The sequence below is a fragment of the Rutilus rutilus genome (assembly GCF_951802725.1).
Source record: "Rutilus rutilus genome assembly, chromosome: 8".
Lineage (NCBI taxonomy): Eukaryota > Metazoa > Chordata > Actinopteri > Cypriniformes > Leuciscidae > Rutilus > Rutilus rutilus.
This window is the reverse complement of record NC_140222.1, coordinates 10,245,250-10,265,192: the sequence shown is the minus strand read 5'-3', so window position 1 is coordinate 10,265,192 and position 19,943 is coordinate 10,245,250. Positions and strand designations below refer to the sequence as shown.

The 19,943-nt window shown below is 36.2% G+C and overlaps 2 protein-coding genes across 3 annotated transcripts; one reads left to right on the top strand and one right to left on the bottom strand.

The window, feature by feature from the left end:
- Positions 1 to 5,827: 5,827 nt before the first annotated feature.
- LOC311296193 (uncharacterized protein) lies at positions 5,828 to 9,834 on the bottom strand. Its single transcript, XM_084417870.1, has 6 exons — positions 9,706 to 9,834; positions 9,037 to 9,363; positions 8,571 to 8,858; positions 8,335 to 8,469; positions 7,574 to 7,641; positions 5,828 to 7,319 (listed from the first exon to the last, which is right to left on the bottom strand). The coding sequence occupies exons 1-6, from the start codon at positions 9,752 to 9,754 to the stop codon at positions 7,266 to 7,268; spliced, it is 921 nt and encodes a 306-aa protein (XP_084273996.1). The 5' UTR covers positions 9,755 to 9,834; the 3' UTR covers positions 5,828 to 7,265.
- Positions 9,835 to 11,342: 1,508 nt separating this feature from the next.
- LOC311294591 (uncharacterized protein) lies at positions 11,343 to 17,989 on the top strand. 2 transcript variants are annotated; one of them, XM_084415544.1, is made up of 6 exons: positions 11,343 to 11,597; positions 14,140 to 14,541; positions 15,455 to 15,520; positions 16,044 to 16,163; positions 17,566 to 17,612; positions 17,903 to 17,989. In XM_084415544.1, the coding sequence occupies exons 1-6, from the start codon at positions 11,552 to 11,554 to the stop codon at positions 17,927 to 17,929; spliced, it is 708 nt and encodes a 235-aa protein (XP_084271670.1). In that variant the 5' UTR covers positions 11,343 to 11,551; the 3' UTR covers positions 17,930 to 17,989. The 2 variants fall into 2 exon arrangements, with proteins under 2 accessions (XP_084271670.1, XP_084271669.1); XM_084415543.1 differs by having other exon boundaries at positions 11,406 to 11,597; positions 17,563 to 17,612; positions 17,903 to 17,986.
- Positions 17,990 to 19,943: the final 1,954 nt, after the last annotated feature.

Here is a 19,943-nt window from a genome sequence, read left to right as displayed (position 1 = left end):
ATGCGATCACGTACAAAACAGATCGGTGTCCTTATTAAAATTTCCAAAAAACGATCATATCAAGAAGAGGTGGATTAATTTAGTGAAGAGTCGCCTTGATGGAGAGCTGAGGATCACCGCCAAAACCTGCCTCTGTAGTGATCATTTTACACGGGATAGTTTTATAAACTTTCGTCGGAGACAACTGGGATTCACTGATAGTCCGCTGTTACTGGTGAATGGGGCTGAGCCGACTATCTCTCGCCTCGGTGTTCATTCTCCCGTCGCGCCGACAACTGGTGCTATCGTCGGCAGTGCGTGCCCACCAATGAGTGTAAGTTGCCTTGTGTGCTTATGTTATAATTATAGTAGGTAGTCCAGGCTCGAACATGTATGGCTTTGTAAAAACAATTAAGCTGCTAGCCTAGGAGCATCCATTCCGGCTGTAGCGGTGACAGACAGTTGAGTGTGGCGACGGCAGCTTTCCCGCGAGTGGGCGTGGTTTCAGCGCAGCCAGTGGACACGCCCCCAGCGTTTGAGAGCAGAGACAACTGCTCATTTTTTCAAGATTTTGATAGCTTATTTTATGTACTTGCCGGCTTTTTTTATCATTCAAATTTGGCTGGGTGGCTAATAACACATTTTTCTGTGGTGTGACAAACTCAGAACACATACTTAATTTTGACTTTACAGGGACTTTAATGACTTATTCATCCTCAGGTTTTTAATGGAGGCCTACAGGTTTTGTGCCAAATGTTCTGATATTAGGAACTATCCGTGTAGTTGGTAATTATGTTTAATCAGACCATAAAACATTTAGTCAAAATTTAGGTGGGCTTAGATTTTTGGTTTGGTTTGAATGTTGTTTTCACATGCAGCAAATGACCAGTACTTTCCAAACATTCATGCAGCTCTTTTAATGTTACTGTAAGTCTCTTGGCAGCCTCCTTGATACATTTTGTCAGTGTTACCCTACCTAGACAGCAACATAATGTCTTCCCAGATCCAGGCCACATGTACTGTCTGGTTCCGGATGTGGATTCAACGCGTACCAGATCTGGGCCGGATCTGGGCCGACGTTGCTGTTTGGGTAATGTCTCCACCGGTTGATGACTTCCTTCATGGTATTCCATGGCACATCTAATGGTTTGTAAATACTTTTGCACCCTTCTCCTGAATGTTTCCTCTTCACAACGAGATCCCAACAAATCATTTTTAAGCTTGTTGCAGGCCATGGCTAAGAAAATCCTACAGAAACGGCTTATTTTATATCATGGATAATTAGCATCACTTAAATGATAACCGGAGGATTTTAATTACGGTACTTTTCAGTAAGAGTTTGTCCCCCATTATTACATCCCTCAAATATAAATAATTATATTGCACACTTATGCAACCTGGTGATTTTATTATTATTTTTAAGATTTTTATTTTTGATCGTTTCATTAATTTTTAATATTGCATTAAAATGTAGAAAAAGATCTGGTATCATCTGCAATTTTAACAGTCACTGTAGACAATTTTAGCTGTTTGGCGTGGCAATATTTTCTTTTATTGTGCAATTTGCTGAAATGTGCCTTCAACCCTCATGTTGTGTTCTGGACATTTTGGTCCTGGAGATTTTCTTTTTCCTGAATGTGTTCGTTAATATTACTGCATTAGACTAAAACTGAATGTTTTTGTTTACACAGGGTAGACTGACTGCTGATTTTTTTTCTTACCTTTTTACACTTGTGGTGTTCAATGCCAAAAATGTCCAACCTCTGAAAAATTGCTTATAATATGCTATATTATTACCAAATATTGGATTCAATCTTTTTTATCAACTTGATTTCTTTCAATTAGCACAGGTTTTGTATTTCTTTTTCATAGGCCTTGTAGGTCTGATTGATCTGAGGTACCTCAGTTTTGCAGGGCAGTTATGTTTATGGTATTAGACAAAAACAATGGTAAGTGCTTTTGTTAATGACTGTGCTTTTGTTAATCTACATTGTTAATTCATCTATATTGTTAATCTACATATCTGTAGACTGTACTCGATATACTGTATAACTTTGAAACTTGTATTGAAGCACTTTTACTGTTGAAGACAAAGCATTTTTCTGGAAGATACAATCCCATTCATTTTCGCCATAGAGAAACAAATGCTGTATAATTCATATTTGAGGTTCATGATTTGATTCAGGCTTAAAACTACTTCTGTGAAATCTCTATTGTCAAAATAAATGGGAAAAATATTTACAAATATATACAAACAAACCACTGGAAAATTGTTCTTTGACAGTTGCACTATTTAAAGAACAAATAAATCATATAATATTTAGAACTAATTTTTGTGTTATGATGTGTACATTATTTACACTATGTGGGCAAATGCTGTAAATGTGATTTAATTCACACAATTAATTTTAACTAATGAAAGTTTACATCTTACCCCAATGGTCTTCTTTACTCACAATTAGTACAGAAATCTTTCAATAATAATTATAATTGATTGAGTTAAATAATAATAACAATTTTAAACATCTGGTAACATCAGGTCAAATTAATCATACATTCAATTTGAATTTGTAACTTGTTATTGTGACACTCTTTCAATTATAAATATAGGCCTATGTATGGCGTATGATGTATGATTCATAGATGTATATCAGTTTAGCAGTTGCTATTTAATTTTCAGTTTTGAATCATGGAGTTTTATTACCATGACAAATGTTTTTGTTGCCAAAGCAAATGCAGTTTTGCTGCATACAGTTAAAACGGTGCTAAAGGAAAGTGCAAAGCAACATAAAATACATTTTTAAAATATATCATTGACAAATATATATAAAATGCATGGCATTTAAGACATTATTAAATGTATTAATATTGAAGAAATATTAAAGAATACTTTGGCCACCAGATGGCTGCAGCGTATATATTGAGGAAAGCATTTGTGAGAAAATCTTAATTTTGCATTACTAACATTTACCTTTAGACCACATTATATTTTGAATGCCATGTTTCTTTCCTTATATAGTGTGGTTTACTTTTCCATATAATTTGAAAAAGCATTTATCATTTTTTAGTACATTTGCACCAACACATTAAACCTCTTGTTGATTTTATTGATAACTTGAATTTAAAACTTTAACATACGTCACACTATTTGTATTTTCCGTCCTCTCTTCTTCCAAACTTGAGGAGATCTGATGTCATAAACCAGAACAGACATGGTAGCCACGCCCACTAGAGCAGAGACAACCAATCGGATCATAGCTTCCATAGTATTACTACAGTGATTTTCAACAAGCTGACCGTAGTCTCTGCCAGGAACTCAAAATTGAGAACAAAAAAAAAACAAAAAAAAAAACAGGTAGTTTCAATATCAAAAAAAATCCCAGGCAGCAGTGTTAGCCAAGATCTGGCCCACATCTGGTACACGTGGATTCCACACGTACCCAGATATGGGCTGGATCTGGGCCGACACATTTTAGCTGTTTGGGATGATACCAATTTTTTGAAACAGAAAGATATGAGGGACTTATTTGGGAGCTTCACACACACTGATGCTGGACAGTAAACTGATTCCTTTGTAACATGACACAGGGGATTTTGCTGTGTAACTTATACTGGCAAGAAACTCTAGATGCAGGCTAATAGGTCCTTTAACTCACCGGTTCATAATCACATAGTCATCTATAGGGTGCAGCTGATTGGTTCCTGCCATATCAGCAGCCAATGAGCTCACTGCTCAACCTTCAAACTAAGGTAGCATTTGCCTTAGCAGTGCAGCGCGCTTCAGAAACCCTCCTCCACCTTCCCCAGCTCCACCTGTATAGATCCGCTACGAGTAATTCATGTACGCCATATTGTACAGCAGCAGCATGTCTTACTTGCTCACAGCAGCGTGTCGTGTGTGTGTTGGCAGTCTCAAGTCCCGTACTTGCTCTGCAGCAGCACCAGTGTAGCAGATCTATTTCACCAAGACCAAACATACAACATTGTCATACCCATTTCCATGCCAATCACTCCGAGAGTTGTCATGAAAGAATTAACTTTAAGCCAGAAAGTTAGTGATTTTTAATATTTAAATGGCGTTCGAAGAATCTTGTTCAAAGAATGTTTTTGCAAACATTATGAGAACGTTCATCAAATACTAATGACAATATGTGGTGATTTCATGAACAGTGTTTTGAAAGTGTTTCATTCTAACACTTTGCATAACCTTTACATAAATTTAAGAGAAAAGTTAGGAAGAATAACTAATGGGACAGCTAGGCTACAAAACTTTCCCACTTTCAGAGGATGAACTTTTAAAACAGACACACAACCTTATTCATTTGAAGTTAGTTGTCATTCTAATGTTTAAAGGATGTTAAAGAATGTTGTTCTGAGAATGTTTTCTCCCAACATGAGGACATTTTAAAAACCTTCTACAAACAATGTATGAATAACGTTTTTATGCGAATCCTTTGAGAACATTATTAAGGCATTTGGACAATTACAAAGAAATCCGTTTTGCACCTGTTTCATGAAAGAGGTCCTGTCTTTTAGTGTTCATAAACTGGACTCCAGTGTTTGGAAATCAGTCATAAAGTATATGAAAAACAACAACACTTTCATGTTTATTACTGGGGCTTTGGCTTCTTAACTGTGAGATGTATTTATAGCTCACCCTATCTGTCAAATTCAGAGTTATTATTGTTCCAGATGTGAAGTCTAATTTTGGACTTTAGATGGCGCTCTAATTAACAATGAAAGCCTGTCTTTCTAATTAATTAACCCCTTAAAAAGTGTCAAGGTTTTTTCTGGCTAACATGGCCCATTAACCTTAACTATTGTACACCGAGAATCATCTCTCCACATTGACAGGTTTTTTCCCTTTAAAGGTTTTAATAAAGGTTCAACGCATTATGACTCAGTATCATGTTACACCCCCGCAAAGACAAAACTTGTCTAATGTGGAGTTACTGCTTCTTGCCTTTGGACAGCAGCGCTGAAAATTGTCTGCCAAATTTATACATTTAGTTACCCCCGAGACTGATGAAAACTAAAGAAATGATTACTCTGAACATCAGAATTATAATTTCAACATTGCAACAATAAATTATAAATTGTGTTTATTCTTAAAAAAGTCCCCAGACATTGACAGAAAAAACAACAACAACAAAAAACAGGAAATGAACTTTATAAAAAAAAAAAGTGTGATGTCAAGAATAGATCTGCTTAGAACTAACTTCGGTTTCTCGTATACTGGAGTTAGAAATAACCACTGAAACTAGCACTGCTTATCTGCCATGACTATATGTGAGGTCATGGAGGGGAGCATGTACATGAGTACACTGTCAGAAATAGGGGTACAGTAGGAGTCCATTTCTGTCCCCCACGGTACAATCTACACTAACGTACCCCATAGGGCTTATTATTGGACCTCAAGGTACATATATGTACCTTTTTAAGGGTCAAAAAGCATTAAAAGATACATATATGTACCGTTTCTTTTAAAGGTGTAGGCACAATATTGTACCCTTGAAGGTACAGCCCCAGTGACAAGCCATTGTACCCCTAAAGGTACAATTATTTACTTTATTTTCTGAGAGTGTATTGATAAGTAATAAGTATTGATTACACATGATATTTTCACATGTTCACCTTCACACTAACATATCACTGTCTTAGAGAATCTTTTATCTGTCAGACTTGATTGATGGGTTCAGCATTTTGTAGTGTAGCTGTTTTGTGTCGACTGTGAGCTTCATATGAGCAGGAATGGAAAAGCCCTTCAACCACAAGCTGTTCACACCTCCGACACACACTCACAAACAGACGTCAAGCACACAAATCCAGCAGTACACACATTCTCATGAACAAGCTGTTTATCCACCCAACAAGTTCAACCACAATTTGTGTACAGCTCAGCAGTAAATATATCCAACCACAGGTTTCAATGTGACTCTAATACTGAGATGTTAGTGGACCAGATCCTCAAACTCCAGGAGTCATCTGACCGCAACTAAGTCACAAGTTTCCTCATTGTTTTAGCCAAATCAACATTAGGTGTGTTCAACTCCTGCGGGATTCAACCGGCGAGATTTGCCGTTCCATTTGGGGAGGAATTGAAAACAGAGAGTAGAAGTCAAACACCTTCTGCTTCCTGTAGAGACGTTTTGCGTAGGCTATTATCACAGATGGAGTTGATTAGATGCAAAAGCCTGTTTGTCAAATACACAGACATCTCAGATGTTTTCCATGACACTTTTCATTTAGTACTTTGTGTATTGGTTAATACAGCGCTTGTATGTACAAAAATAAAGTTCAACATAAGACTATACTATTTAAATACCAATAAAGTGGGACTATCTTTTATCGGTTTTATTTTGATAAACATTACTCAATATTACATTAAGATTAGGCTACATGAAAAGAGTTTTTACTGTTGTAAAAAAGTGGCTGTGTCCGAAATCACATATTTCCCAATTCTATACTAGGCAAAACAACAGTATGTGATAAAAGTAGTATGTCTGAATTCACAGTACTCATATAAGAGTAGGCACAAAGTCCCCGGATGACTTGCTTGTTCCGGTGAGAATGTGAAGAGTGCATACTATCCCATGAGGCCACGGGAGAGGATTTATGAATGGCAGTGAAGCGATGCAACTGACGCTGGTAGATCACATGATAATGACAACATGGCAAATGTAGTGCGTACTGCATACATACTATAGGCTACATAATGTACTTTTTCCATTTTTTTTTGTTTCTGTAAATGCACTGTAGACGGATGTGTTTGACCGTTGCGCTCCTGTCTCTGCAGGGTCTCACGCACGAGACCGGGATCTAAAAAAGTGGCGCTCAAGATAAAATAAGTTAAACTTTTTAAAAAAGCATCTTTAGAATTTGCGACTGTAAGAGTTAAACATGAAAAGGCTCTAAATAATTATTTAACCATTTTTTACAAAATTATTCATAGCCATCCATTTTACATAAATAGTGTTTGAAGAATAAAATATAATTTTAGTGGAAAAATACTGGTAATTCTCGCCTCGCACTATGGCGATCCATTACGGTCTAGGTGTAGAAGTGAACATTTTCTATGCACCCGAAGCTCAAATGGATCTGACAATTTGCGTTTGTTGTTTATCTGAGATAGTAGGCGGCTGTATTTGCTGCCAGTGTGAACGGGGCTTTAGGTGTGAACGGGGCTTTAGGTGCTACATGCAGTGATTGTCAACAATCCCAAAACTCTTCTACAAGTTTTAAAGAACTTGTCAGCAGGAGTTGTGAAGGTTGTTGCAGGAGAACAATTATCTTCTCATGGCGATTGGTGCATACTCCACTTGATCTTCCTCTATAAAACTCTGTGTAAAAAAAAAACAAACAAAAAAACAATAATAATAAAATATATATATATATTTTTTATTTTTTTCTGATGATAGATTTTGGGATTGTGGGATATATCTAGCATTGCATGATGATCTTACGGCTTTTATTTATATGATGGTGCTATTGTGTTTTCTTTTGTATTATGATACTGTACAAGCATACATATATTTGACTGCCTGTTAAATTTATACAGAGATGTACAACATAACTTAGGAATAAATTATCTTACCGTGTTATGTGCATTTCTTTCGATGAACGTTGGCTCAGAGTATATGATCTCTTTTTCAAGAGTCTGATCTGTTTCAACAATAATAAAAGATACGTTAAACAAATATATGTTTTTTCAAAACATGAAAATGTGTTATTATCATGGCTGTCAAAGTTACAGCGTTAAAAGGGCCATATATAAGATTTTTAATATAGGCCTATTTATCACTTTTTATTGCCAATGTGTGAATAGCTTGTAACGAAACTTAAAAAACAAGACTTTCCCTGACTTCCTGTTTGTCTATAAAAGCCTGTATGTGAAGAAATTGAAACCTTGTTTGCGGGAAAATGAAAAGGATGTGATGATTACATGCGCTCCTGAGAGCCTCTTGTCCGTTCAATGACACATTAAATGAATGCTTATACAATGTTCAGGATAATGCTGAAAGAGCCGTTCTGTACTGTAATGTCAATGTGTCATGCAAAGAAAAGGGATTCATTCAAGCTATAGTCTCACATAACCAAGATCTATATAGTCACTGCTATTCTAGAAATTAATTTAAACATCTTTTACACATGTAGTATTGTTATTGTATCAGTACATTAATGCAGATTTGCATGTCTGTCTTCAAATCACTTTTATTGTCACACCACTTACATGTGCCATGGTAAGTGAAATTCTTGTTTTGATGCAGTTTGAGAAATGCAGAAAGTGTATTTCTGAGTGAGACGAGTAAAGAGCGCTGACCAGGGTCATTTTATAGATAAATGCCAAACACTTGCCTTCTTGATCAGTTTTTCTACATTTCTTGCAGATGCAGAAGATCCCAACGACTGCAACAATCATCAGAGATCCAGCTGTAGAGATCAACCCTATCAGAGACACTGGAGAGGGTGAAGAAGACTGTGTGTCCGGTGCTGTAATGATAAAGAAAGAAGTGAACGCATCAGTCAGATCTACAACAGAAGACCGAGATCAGGTCAGTAAACATACACATATATCATCAGTGCTGTGGTACCTGCACATGTGTGACAGAGTGTGTTGATGTCCAGATGTGTGGTCTGGTTGCTGATGGGATTGTTTAGCACACAGCTGTAGGTGTTTTTATCCTGATATTCCACCTCCAGAGGTAGAGAGAGACTGATGCTGAGATCACACACACTGATGCTGGACAATACACTGATTCCTGCGTACCAGGAGAGAGTCGCATCACACACATTCACCACTGATGAACACAGCAGTGAACATGATGATGATGAAGAACAGTGTGAAGAGTTACTGATGATGACAGGAACAGGCAGACGAGCTGAGAAAGATTAGAATAAATCATGTAGAATAAATCATACTTTTTTACTGTGTTTTAATGTGTTGAGAGAGATAGAGTCTGTGATGTCAGTCATAAACAATAGACTGCTCAAAATGAAAGTGTTCAGTGGGCTGAAAAGGAAAGTCAAAAATAAGTGTGTAAAAATTATTTAACTCACCATAGACTGTGAAATTGAAACTCTTGATCACTCTGCTCATCTGTAGTGTATAAAGTCCAGTATGTTCAGTTGTGGTGTTTGTGATGGTCAGAGATCCAGTTTGATTGTCCAGCTTCAGTCTGTCTCTGAATCTCCCATCAGGAACATCATCATATACAGTCATGCTGTCGGCTGGTACATTGATTTCAGCTATTAAAGTGTTTTCATCTCCAAACCTCCACATAATCAGATCTTCATCCATTATTTCAGTGAGATCAGAGTTTAGAGTGACTGAATCTCCCTCCATCACTGACACTGACTTCACTGCATCTGTACCAGCAAACACTCCTGAAGAACAGAGTTTATCACAGATTAAGGGTCCTAAATAACTTTGTTGGTTTACTTAGGATCAGTACTATGTAAAAGTAAAATGAAGAACAGAAGAAGCCAAACGAAAGAACAAATAAATGAACATAAAAGCTAAAAATTAGAAAAGTTGAAGGAATCTTAATCTGTCCCTAAACTTATTCAGATGATATTCCTGAATCCAAACCAGAATAAGTAATACTTGTTCAATTTCAAAATACCTGAAAATAATAGCAAATGCATCTCAATGTTATTACTCTGTATAAAAACTAAAGCGTGACCTAAATCAGTATATACAAACATATAAAACACATTTTTACTTACCAGCCAGGTTGCACAACCACAAGCAGAACAGAACGACAACATGAACCATTTCTTTGAGCACTATAAGATGTGAACGCTGGAAGTCTGAAAACAGACTGCTTCGACACAGCAGAAGTGAGATATAATCTAGTGTGTGTGTGTGTGTGTCTGTGTGAATCCTCATATCCTCCCCCAACACAACCTGACCACCTATTACTGAAAGACCACGTATATTAACGATACATTTTTTAAGGTGGAAAACTATCTTCAGCTTTTCAAAGGCCTTACCTGAATTTTGAATTATACATTGCGCTGCATTGTGTGTATGGTTGAAAAGAAGCGTCCATAAGTTTAAACTTAAAAGTTCACAAATAAGGAATATTTAGAATGTTTCCCTAAAATCAGTGATGGGTTCATCTTATTTCAATTGAAATGGTGCTTTGCGTGGAGTGAGTCAAATAGCGAAGTTAGTGTATGTTAGTTCAGTTCTATAAATAGGGGAGACCGGGGACAGTTGCAACACTTTTTGCATTTCTCTCAATTACTCAGAGACTATTTGGACTAGACCAACCAAATTTGTATATATTAAACTTGCATCTGTCTGCTAATTACCCATACCATTTAAAGATGATTATATATGACATATCGTTCACAGTATTTATTTGAATGGAAGTCAGATGTTGCAACTGACCCCGACCCAGGGACGGTTGCAACACAACCCAGGGACGGTTGCAACATGTTAAAAATACCTTAAATTTCATTAATTAACTTAAGCTTTTTGTCTCAATGAGCAAAGAATTCAGAAAATATTAACTGTTTTAGGCCTACTATAATATTATAGTATTATTTATTTCAATAATATTATTGTAGCCTATTATTTATTTATTTAGTCATATTTATCAAATAACAGTTATTGAGTTTTGTTTATTCATGTGTAGAACATAGGCCTACATAGATTCAGTGTGCAGGTGTTACAGATGCTATTCAATCTCTCCATATTTCAGTGTCAGACAGGAAGAATTTAACAATTTGCAATGCAACAAACTTTTATTAAACATGCAATTTATAATTTGTTGCAACCGTCCCCAACCCTATCAGCCATGACAGAACATCATATGCCTGCTAGACACACTGACTTTGACACATGCTAACCATGTCACTTAGAAGTCAACAAAACAATAATTCAAACGAAGTAAGTTTTGATTAAATCATACAAAATTTCAGGACAGTATGACAAAAATATATCTCATGAAAAAATGTACTTTCATACCTCCAAAACAAGTTTTGTTCAATAAATGCAGCAGCAGATGTTGAATATGTCTACTGTCTTCTTGGTGGGTGGAGGGTCTAACCGTGCATGTGCAGTGTGAGTGTCATCGCTCGAGCTTGTTTCTGATTGGAGAAAAATAACATGTTGCAACCATCCCCGGTCTTCTCCCCTACCTAAGACTACTGCAGTTCCACTATGAATACTGCGTCACAGGCATTCAGTGATTCACATTCATTTTCTGCTAAGGAAAAACACGTGGCTTTTTGTGGGTCTGTTTAAATGGAACGTGTAGCTTATTCAAAGAGACTTCCTGATTACGCCTCACTTGATGTTTTGTAGCCAACTGTGGGCGATATCCTGCCCATGGGCTGCACGGGGAATTACGCGGATTTCCTTTCGCTTTCTCCTTCGCCTGACAGTAGGCTATTTCATTTGGTCTATAGTGATTATTGTAATTTGATGTGAATAAATATTAAATAGGTCGTGTATTTATTATCCGAAATTTATATTTACACTAAATATCATATTATTGAGGGCATCTTTGTGAGGCAGTAAGAAAGACAGACTCCATAGCAACAGAGAAACACCGCAGATGAAATGATGGGACGCTGGTTTGTGCTCACTCTGTGCGTTTTGCTCGATGGTAAGACATGTTTGGTTTTGTAGTTTAATGCTTTCCCTTTTCATCGATGAATGTTATTTTAAAATAATATCTAAAACCTTATATTGTATTGTACTTGTCGCTGTTTTAAATAATTTACTATATTTCCTTGTTCTTTAGCGTTTTGTGGGCGGTAGTTCTTCCTGTTCTGGACTAGGAAACGGAGAAAGTAGGGATGCACCGTAATTAAAATGTTGGGCCCGAAATTCTGGATGCACTTGGCCGAAAGCCGAAACCGAAAATGACCTTTAAAAAATGACTATTCATTTAATTTTTGTAACATTCTATCATTATTAGACTTTTTAAATTCAATAATTTTACTGAATCTGAATTAAAAATAAATAAATAAAAGCCACTAAAATAGCCACACATTTGTTTAAAATAACAAACAATGGACATAAAATAGGCCTATATTAAAATATTAAATATCAATATTTTCATATCTATATATCAATATATTATTCTTCATTCAGTTCTATGCAACATAATCAGATTTAACATGTAGTTAATTATATTTTTTAATTGATTACAATTGAAACATTTAATTGATTATTTTTTGACCAATTATCAAAATAATGCACAGTTCCACAAAGCTATTATTATAAGAGCATGTGAGCAGATAGCAGGGAGTGGATCAGTGAACGAGATATCCCATTTTACTAGCGTTGCCCAGCACTGCTATACACACCCTGTTACATCACAGTAGGGCTATTGCTAGTCTCGAGTAGCCAGATCTTCAGATTGACGGCAGAAGGTCTGGACTCTATCGCAGCTTTCCTTGGCCAAGGATCGTCCAAGAGGACGCTTGACTGACATGTAACGCAACCAATCACAGTTTGTTTTGGTTCTGTGTCATGTTTAGGGGCATGACAATATAATGTTGATGTCCCTACAATAAAAGGCTGGCGTGCAAATAAATTAATTCAAGAATGTTGTGCAAGTTTACTGCAACAATGGAGCCGCGATATTCACATCTTTTGAAAATCCAGCGTATAGTTGATCCAGATAAGCACTCATTGTCACGGTTGTAAACACAATGGCTTTCTTGTTCCACGGGGGGTTTTGGCGTCACGGTATTTGTTTCCAGGCGGACCGTTAAAGAACGCGACACACACGTCTCCCGGACATCCAGCAGAATTCAACCAATCAGATCGGGACTTCGAAACTCCTGAAGTGTTTCCAGAAAAGTGTGCCATATGCATCAGACGTTCAGCCAACGGTCCGTGGGCGCTTTTCCACTGCATGGTTCGGCTCGGCACGGCACGGTTCGGCTCACTTCGTTTTTCCACTGCGTGGTATGGCTCGGCGTGGCACGGCTCGCTTTAGCTTGGTTTGCTTTTCCACTGCAGTTAGTGCCGCTTCAAAGTGGGTGGGATTATAGACTGATTGTTATAGTTGCGGCAACCAACGAGAATAACGTCTGCTCTTCGTCCTCTGACCACGATTCAGCCATTTCTTTTTTTTTTTTTTTTTTTAAGCAAGTCAAGCAAGTAGTTTAAAAACAGGTGCTACAGCGGTGGCTGTTACTGGCTATTTAAATCTAGCAGGTTTGGTGCCTCGTGTTGCAAATGCAATGACACTGGTAGTGACGATTCTGTCTGACCAATCAGTGATCTGCAGTGTTTTCACATCACAATTTAGTATCAGTACGGTACGCTTGGAACCTCAACAGAGGTGGTACCATTTAAAGCGAGCCGTACCGTACCATGCAGTGGAAAAGCGCCATAAGCTATTGCAAACAGAAACAAGTCCAGAGAACTTGTGCAGCGCACACACGGACCGGAAAGCACAGCACACACACAGTGAAACACTGCAGTCACTTTGAAGATGTGCATCTTTGGAAGTGGAGCCGCTCGCAAAACATGCTTAGCCAGAGTGAAACCTGATCGCTGAACACGGAGGGGCGGCGAGGCATATTTCTGGCTTATATTTTCAGGCTTTTTTTTCTTTCGGCCAAAAAAATTATTTTCGCCAGCCGAAATTTCGGTGGATCCCTACTACAGAGCTGTTACTCATCTCGATCTCACAAGTTCCGTTATAACCAATGAAGCTGTCTACACTGCACAATGAATCTCGTATTTACATCGTGTCTACACTTCGTTTATTATAATGAGAGAATTTGCTGTGCATACTGCATAGTAATGAACAAAAACTCTGCCGTTTTTGAGTGGTACTGACATTTTGACTAAATTAAACACCTCTGATTGGCCACTGCGTTCAAGAGATCAACAAACATGTCTGTGATTGGCTACATTGCTCACCGCTGCAAAAACAAACTGTAAATAGAAACATTTGACATTCTGTTTAGCATTTGGCAAATCTGTTTAGTTAATATGAGGTTTTTACAATATTAACTGAGGGTACTCATGCTTTGTTTGTTTTATTATGTTTATTGATCTGTTGTCCTCATGGGGTGGTTAGCTGGTCTACACAATGTAGCTGATTTCAGGTTTATATTTGTATGTGGTGAAACCTGTACACACACACAGACACAAGTAGCCTGATTGTTTATTTGTGTCCTCAGGTGTGTTTGGTGATGAAGTGATTACAGTGTCTGTGATGGAGGGAGATTCTGTTACTCTAAAGACTGGTGTTACCAAACAACAACGTGACAAGATGCTGTGGTATTTTGAAGACACTCGCATAGCTCTGATCAATGGACATCACAATACAAGCTGTTTATATGATGGAGAAGACGGGAGATTCAGAGACAGACTGGATGTGGACTATGAGACCGGATCTCTGACCATCACAAACATCAGATCTGAACATGCTGGACGTTATGAAGCAGAGCTGATCAGAAGCGAAAGTTCAGGCAAAAGGCAAAGCTTAAACAGAAACCGCAAGTGTGACAGCACGAAAATCACCAGAAAAATCAGCAGCACTCATGATGACACCATAAAAATATTCAACGTGACCGTCAGTGGTGAGTCGATCGATGTTATTTACATCAATAAGTCACTCAATAAGCTTTTTTTTAAGAAATAAAATGATCTTTTAGAAAAAAATAGATGATATAAAACCACAATCAATGCCATTGGCATGATGTTGTCACATTTCTGTTTAGTTTAATTTTCATGGACTTTTAGTTTTGTTTTCACTTTCAACGCGTTTCTTTTTTCTTTATATCCCGCGACTCATGGGTTTCTATAGACACTGATTATTCCTATAGTTTGATTCCTCTGTGTATTTAAGTTCCTCCCCATTCATTCTCTGTGGTCGGTGTTGAATGTGTTAGTGTTTGTACAAGAGCATGTGTGTGTGTGTGTGTTCGAGCACACGTCGCTCCGCTTGGACTGCTCTGTGTTTATTCTTGGATTAAAAACCTTCGTTCTGGAAATCTCTGCACCTTCTTCATCTTCTCCCTGCCATAATGTGACACACAGAGGATGTGTTAGAGTCTCTTAAATATATCAGAAAGAATGGCATGCAGAACTGTCAGTTATGGTGTATTTGTCATAAGAGATGTTGAAACAGTTATTTTTATATTCTGAATATTTAATATTACACATCTATTCAAATTGTCCATCTTCCATGATGTATTATAAACTTTCATGTACAAAAACACAAAGTCCATGAAAATGAAACTAAAACAGAACTGTGACAGCTGTAAATTGAATAGTTCATTAACATAAAAACTGTATTTTTGATGACTCAGACTCATTTTCAGAAGAAATATTTTGTGAATAATTAAATATGACATTACTGAAATCCTGTGCTCCTACAAACAATCCAACATTAATATGTCTTTGTAATCTTTAATCAAAAGATTACATCAAAAACATCAAGTCATGTGTTCTTTCGTATTGCTTTATTTTTTATTGCTTTGTGTTTTCCAGCTTCTCTGTCTGATCAAGACGAAACCACTGCAGAACCCCGTTTGGAGAAGCAGGAGTTTAACATGAGTATGTTTTCTTCCTTTTTTTTAATCTATTAATATTGCATAACATGTAATACAGTTTATGTATGCACTGTTCTTAAGGGAGCTTGACTTTATAGTTCACTTAAAACGATATTGCTGTTGTTCTTTTAAACACATTTCAAATATCTATAAATATTGTTTGTCAACCTATCTTAAAAACGTATTTATAATTTATCAGAAATACTTAATAATGCTGATGGATACATGCTTGTTAGAGGTCACAGACAGCGAAAAGGCATCTCTTGTGCATAGATTTACAGCACAGATAGTTTAGTTGTAAACAGGGGAAGTTAATCTCTAATTCTCCTTTGGAAAAATTATTTGGTAACATACACAAATTTCATAAACTGTTATGGGATTATTTCACATTGGAATAGAGGAGTAAGCCTTTCACATTAGAATGTAAAAGTGTCGATAGAGATATAATGTCCATAGAGAATATATCCAAAGCATGTTGTATAAACACACAGTCATATTCTCACACACTAATGGCTGTTTGTCTTCAGATTCAGGTGTGTATTCAGGTGTGTTTCCAGCCGTTATCACAGTAATAAGTGCTGTTGTTCTGCTGCTGGTCTCTGCAGTTGCTGGTGTGATGTACTATCACCACAGGAGCTCTAGAAAGGGTAAGTGTTATCTACCGATACTATAATGAGAGGAAAACATTATGGGGCCAGATTTACTAAACAGGGCAAATTAGCGTGTGAGCGCAATTCCAAAAAAGTGCAGATGTGAGTGGAAAGTTCGACACAAATAAAAGAACACAGACGCAGCCGGATCATTTCCATAATGATCAATTCAATCCACCAAGAACTGCACAAATTAGAGTATTTTATTTTTTTGGGTGGTAAATAATGATGCAAATACCAGTACATTGACGACCGCAAACCTTAGAAAATCACCTTGCATGATTCATTTAAACACTCTCCTCCCATAAATTTGCGTCTGAAAGAGAAACTCCTTCAAATGTATGCAATAAGATCAGCTGGAAAAATAGCGCCTTTTCAGCGCTAATTTTTCACTGCGTGTCTTTTGTTGACAGAAGATTTTAATGCCAAAAGGTTTGCACTGCCGCAAGCTGTTAGTAAATCTGGCCCTATGTGTTTTATACACAATTATTACACTGCTCTCTGGAATTCTTGATTTTGATTGGTCCGTCGTGACATTCCAAGGTAATCAATAGCAACATTCTTTGGACAAATTCCAAACAGTGTTTTTGCGCCCTTGAAGGGACTTCTGGATGGGGCGCCATTTGTAGTGGCGTTCAAAAGTAAACAACTGAATGAAAAATGTGGTGATTGTTTTGTTTGTGATGTATTAAACACGTTCATCGTGCATTTCAAATGTTGGTAAGAAATGTGTTTAATAGTAGATACATTCAGTGTTGGGGCAAGTTTTAAAAGTTATGCGTCACTCCATTAAAAAGTAACTGATTGCATTATTTAGTTACTTTTTCTGGAAAGTAATGCACTACATTACTTTTGCATTACTTTTTCTCACCTGGGCTGGGCTTGCTGGGTTTGTTTTGTATTTTTTGGCAAATGCAAAGGCCCTTTCACATCAAAAGTGAAATGAATAATCCTCAGGCTGTAAATGTAAATGCAAATTCACACCTGTACAGTAGAGGGCGCCGCTCAAACAAACCTCGCAGCTGTGCTGCCATTCTGGATTACAGAAGAACTGGAGGCAGGAGAAGAAAGTTTAATAATAAAAATGAAACACAAATGTGATGTTTATCTAAAGTCATTGTTGCTTGTTAGTATGATTGATTTGAATCATAGAAGGTCAAAGACGCCTCTTCGTTACTCATGAGTTCTCTCAACATGAGGACAGGAGAGCTGTCTGTCAATAAATGGTAAAAAAATTACTTGAAAAAGTAATCTGATTATTTACGTGTGATGTTACCCCAACACTGGATACTTTTTGTGACTTGGGGAGAACGGGGCACACATTTTTGTTCCAGTGTGAGTGTGTACATTATCCCATTCTGAGTGTTTAATTTTGTGTATGTGATTTTTTTTAAAGCAGACAGGGAGAAATCCAAAGGACTTTACGAAGGACTGGAAAAAGATGAGGTAAGATACTGTACTGAACTTCTCTGTGTTTGATTTAATTTTCATCTGCACTGACAAACTCATCCTATGGCAAATCAACTCATTTACCAGAATCAAATTGATTGATAGACGACAGATGTGCTGAATGATGGTGTCTAAACGGTAATGTTAATTTCTCTTTCTCTCTCTCTCTCTCTCTCTCTCTCTCTCTCTCTCTCTCTCTCTCTCTCTCTCTCTCTCTCTCTCTCTCTCTCTCTCTCTCTCTCTCTCTCTCTCTCTCTCTCTCTCTCTCTCTCTCTCTCTCCTTACAGAATAAAAATACAGAATGTGTGATTTGAGAGGATCTCAGCAGGATCAGTGTCCGGGGCATTATAACCATTGAATATGAATATATAATATTATATATATATATATATATATATATATATATATATATATATATATATATATATATATATATATATATTTATTTTTTTCCATTGATTTTGCTTTGATATTATAACACTAAGATTATTTGATAAACCTCATGTTAACTGTGACAGTCACTCAGTGCACGTTTACATTTAGTCATTTAGCAGAAGTTTTTATCCACATCAGCAGATGAGCATCACAAGCACTTTATCACTTTAGTTATTATAATTGTGTCAGATGAATTTGAATGCATGTGGTTACTAGTTTGTCTTCGGGCCTCAGAGGGTGAAATGATCTTTCAAGCTTATAAAACTTCAATGTGTATATTGTTACTGAATGTTTGGAAATCAGTTCTGAAAGTTAAAATCCCATTCATTTTCTCCATAAAGAAACTTGTTATTTGTAATAATTCTGTATAAATCTACCACACATCTATCAGTAACAAAATGTATTTAATTTACAAATTCCACATGAAGAACTACAATATCCATAATCCTGAAGAAAAATCAGTCAGAGAATCATGTGTTAATTCCCTTATATGTGGAATTTTACCTCAGTCTTATTTTTCTGTTTTATTTTGCTTCAAATCATAGTTTGTAATGTTGTGATTCATGAAGACGGCTGCTGCTAGAGAATGTACAATATGGAGAAGATGAATGTGACAAACACTTCCAAAACAGAAATTACACTGTCCCTGTTTACACTGTACTATCATATTTATTCTGCATAAGGAAATACTACAACGTTATGTCTATAAAAAAAAAAAGACTCTTCAGCTTTCCTGTGGCATTTTGTTGCTCGTGTTTTTATTATTGAATTGTGTTTAGTGTATTTCTATTTAATTCAGTTATTAAAATAATCAAGCCACAATGTAATAATAGTTGTATATTTTAAACATCTTCATTCATCATGGATTGCATTAGTTGGTCCAGACAAACTTAGCAGAATCATTAGTCTGAATATGTTATTGTTATACAATGACTTCAATAAAAAGAAAGACTGTTGTTTTATTGGCATGACAGATATTTCTACATTTGTGTTTATAAAGCGTTTGCAGCTTTTGTTCCGTTCAATTAAAACAAAGCAAAGTGAAAATGTGCAAACCAATTAAACGTAAAATAAGAAACATAGCATAGAAATATAAAATGGATAGCACTTAAATGAAATATTGATACATTCTTGTATTGGCCTCCAGATGGACCCAACTTAGTCACTTTGGAGAAAAGCATCTAAAATGCAGACCTGTAAATCACTATTATAGATTAAAACTCACAATATTGTGATATCTGATGGATTTTTTTTATTATTATTATTCAATGCCACAATATAACAATCACATTATTTACATTAGCTGCCAGAAAGAGAGAAAAATACATAAAGCACTAAAAATGCACACATTTCTAACATGGATATGAATATCATTAATCTAGATTTCTAAATCTTTCCAGAATAGTTTTAATATTATACTATTTAAATATTGAAAAAATAGAAAGAATATGTCGAGCAGTCATTAACCTGTCTTTTTCCTTATTTTCATAAACTGATGTGATTCATAAACAATATATGATTCATATTGAAAGTTGGTTGTTTGGTTAATGGCTTATGTTTTAATAATCCTTATAGAAAAAAAAATGTATATATATATATATATATATATATATATATATATATATATATATATATATATATATATATATAAGTCTGCTGAAGACATGGTCTATTACACTGTATTTCCTCTAATGTGTTATGATGTGTAGCCTATTTACACTGTATGTTTTTAAAAAACTGTTTAATGCTATAATGTGTTTTTATTCAACTGTAGTGAATGTGACATACATAATTCACCTTTGTTGTTTAGCGTAGTTCTATACACTGTAGATTATAAATGCAGCACTTTGTTATTAGCGTGTTTCTTCATAACTGTTCAGGGATCGCGGTCCC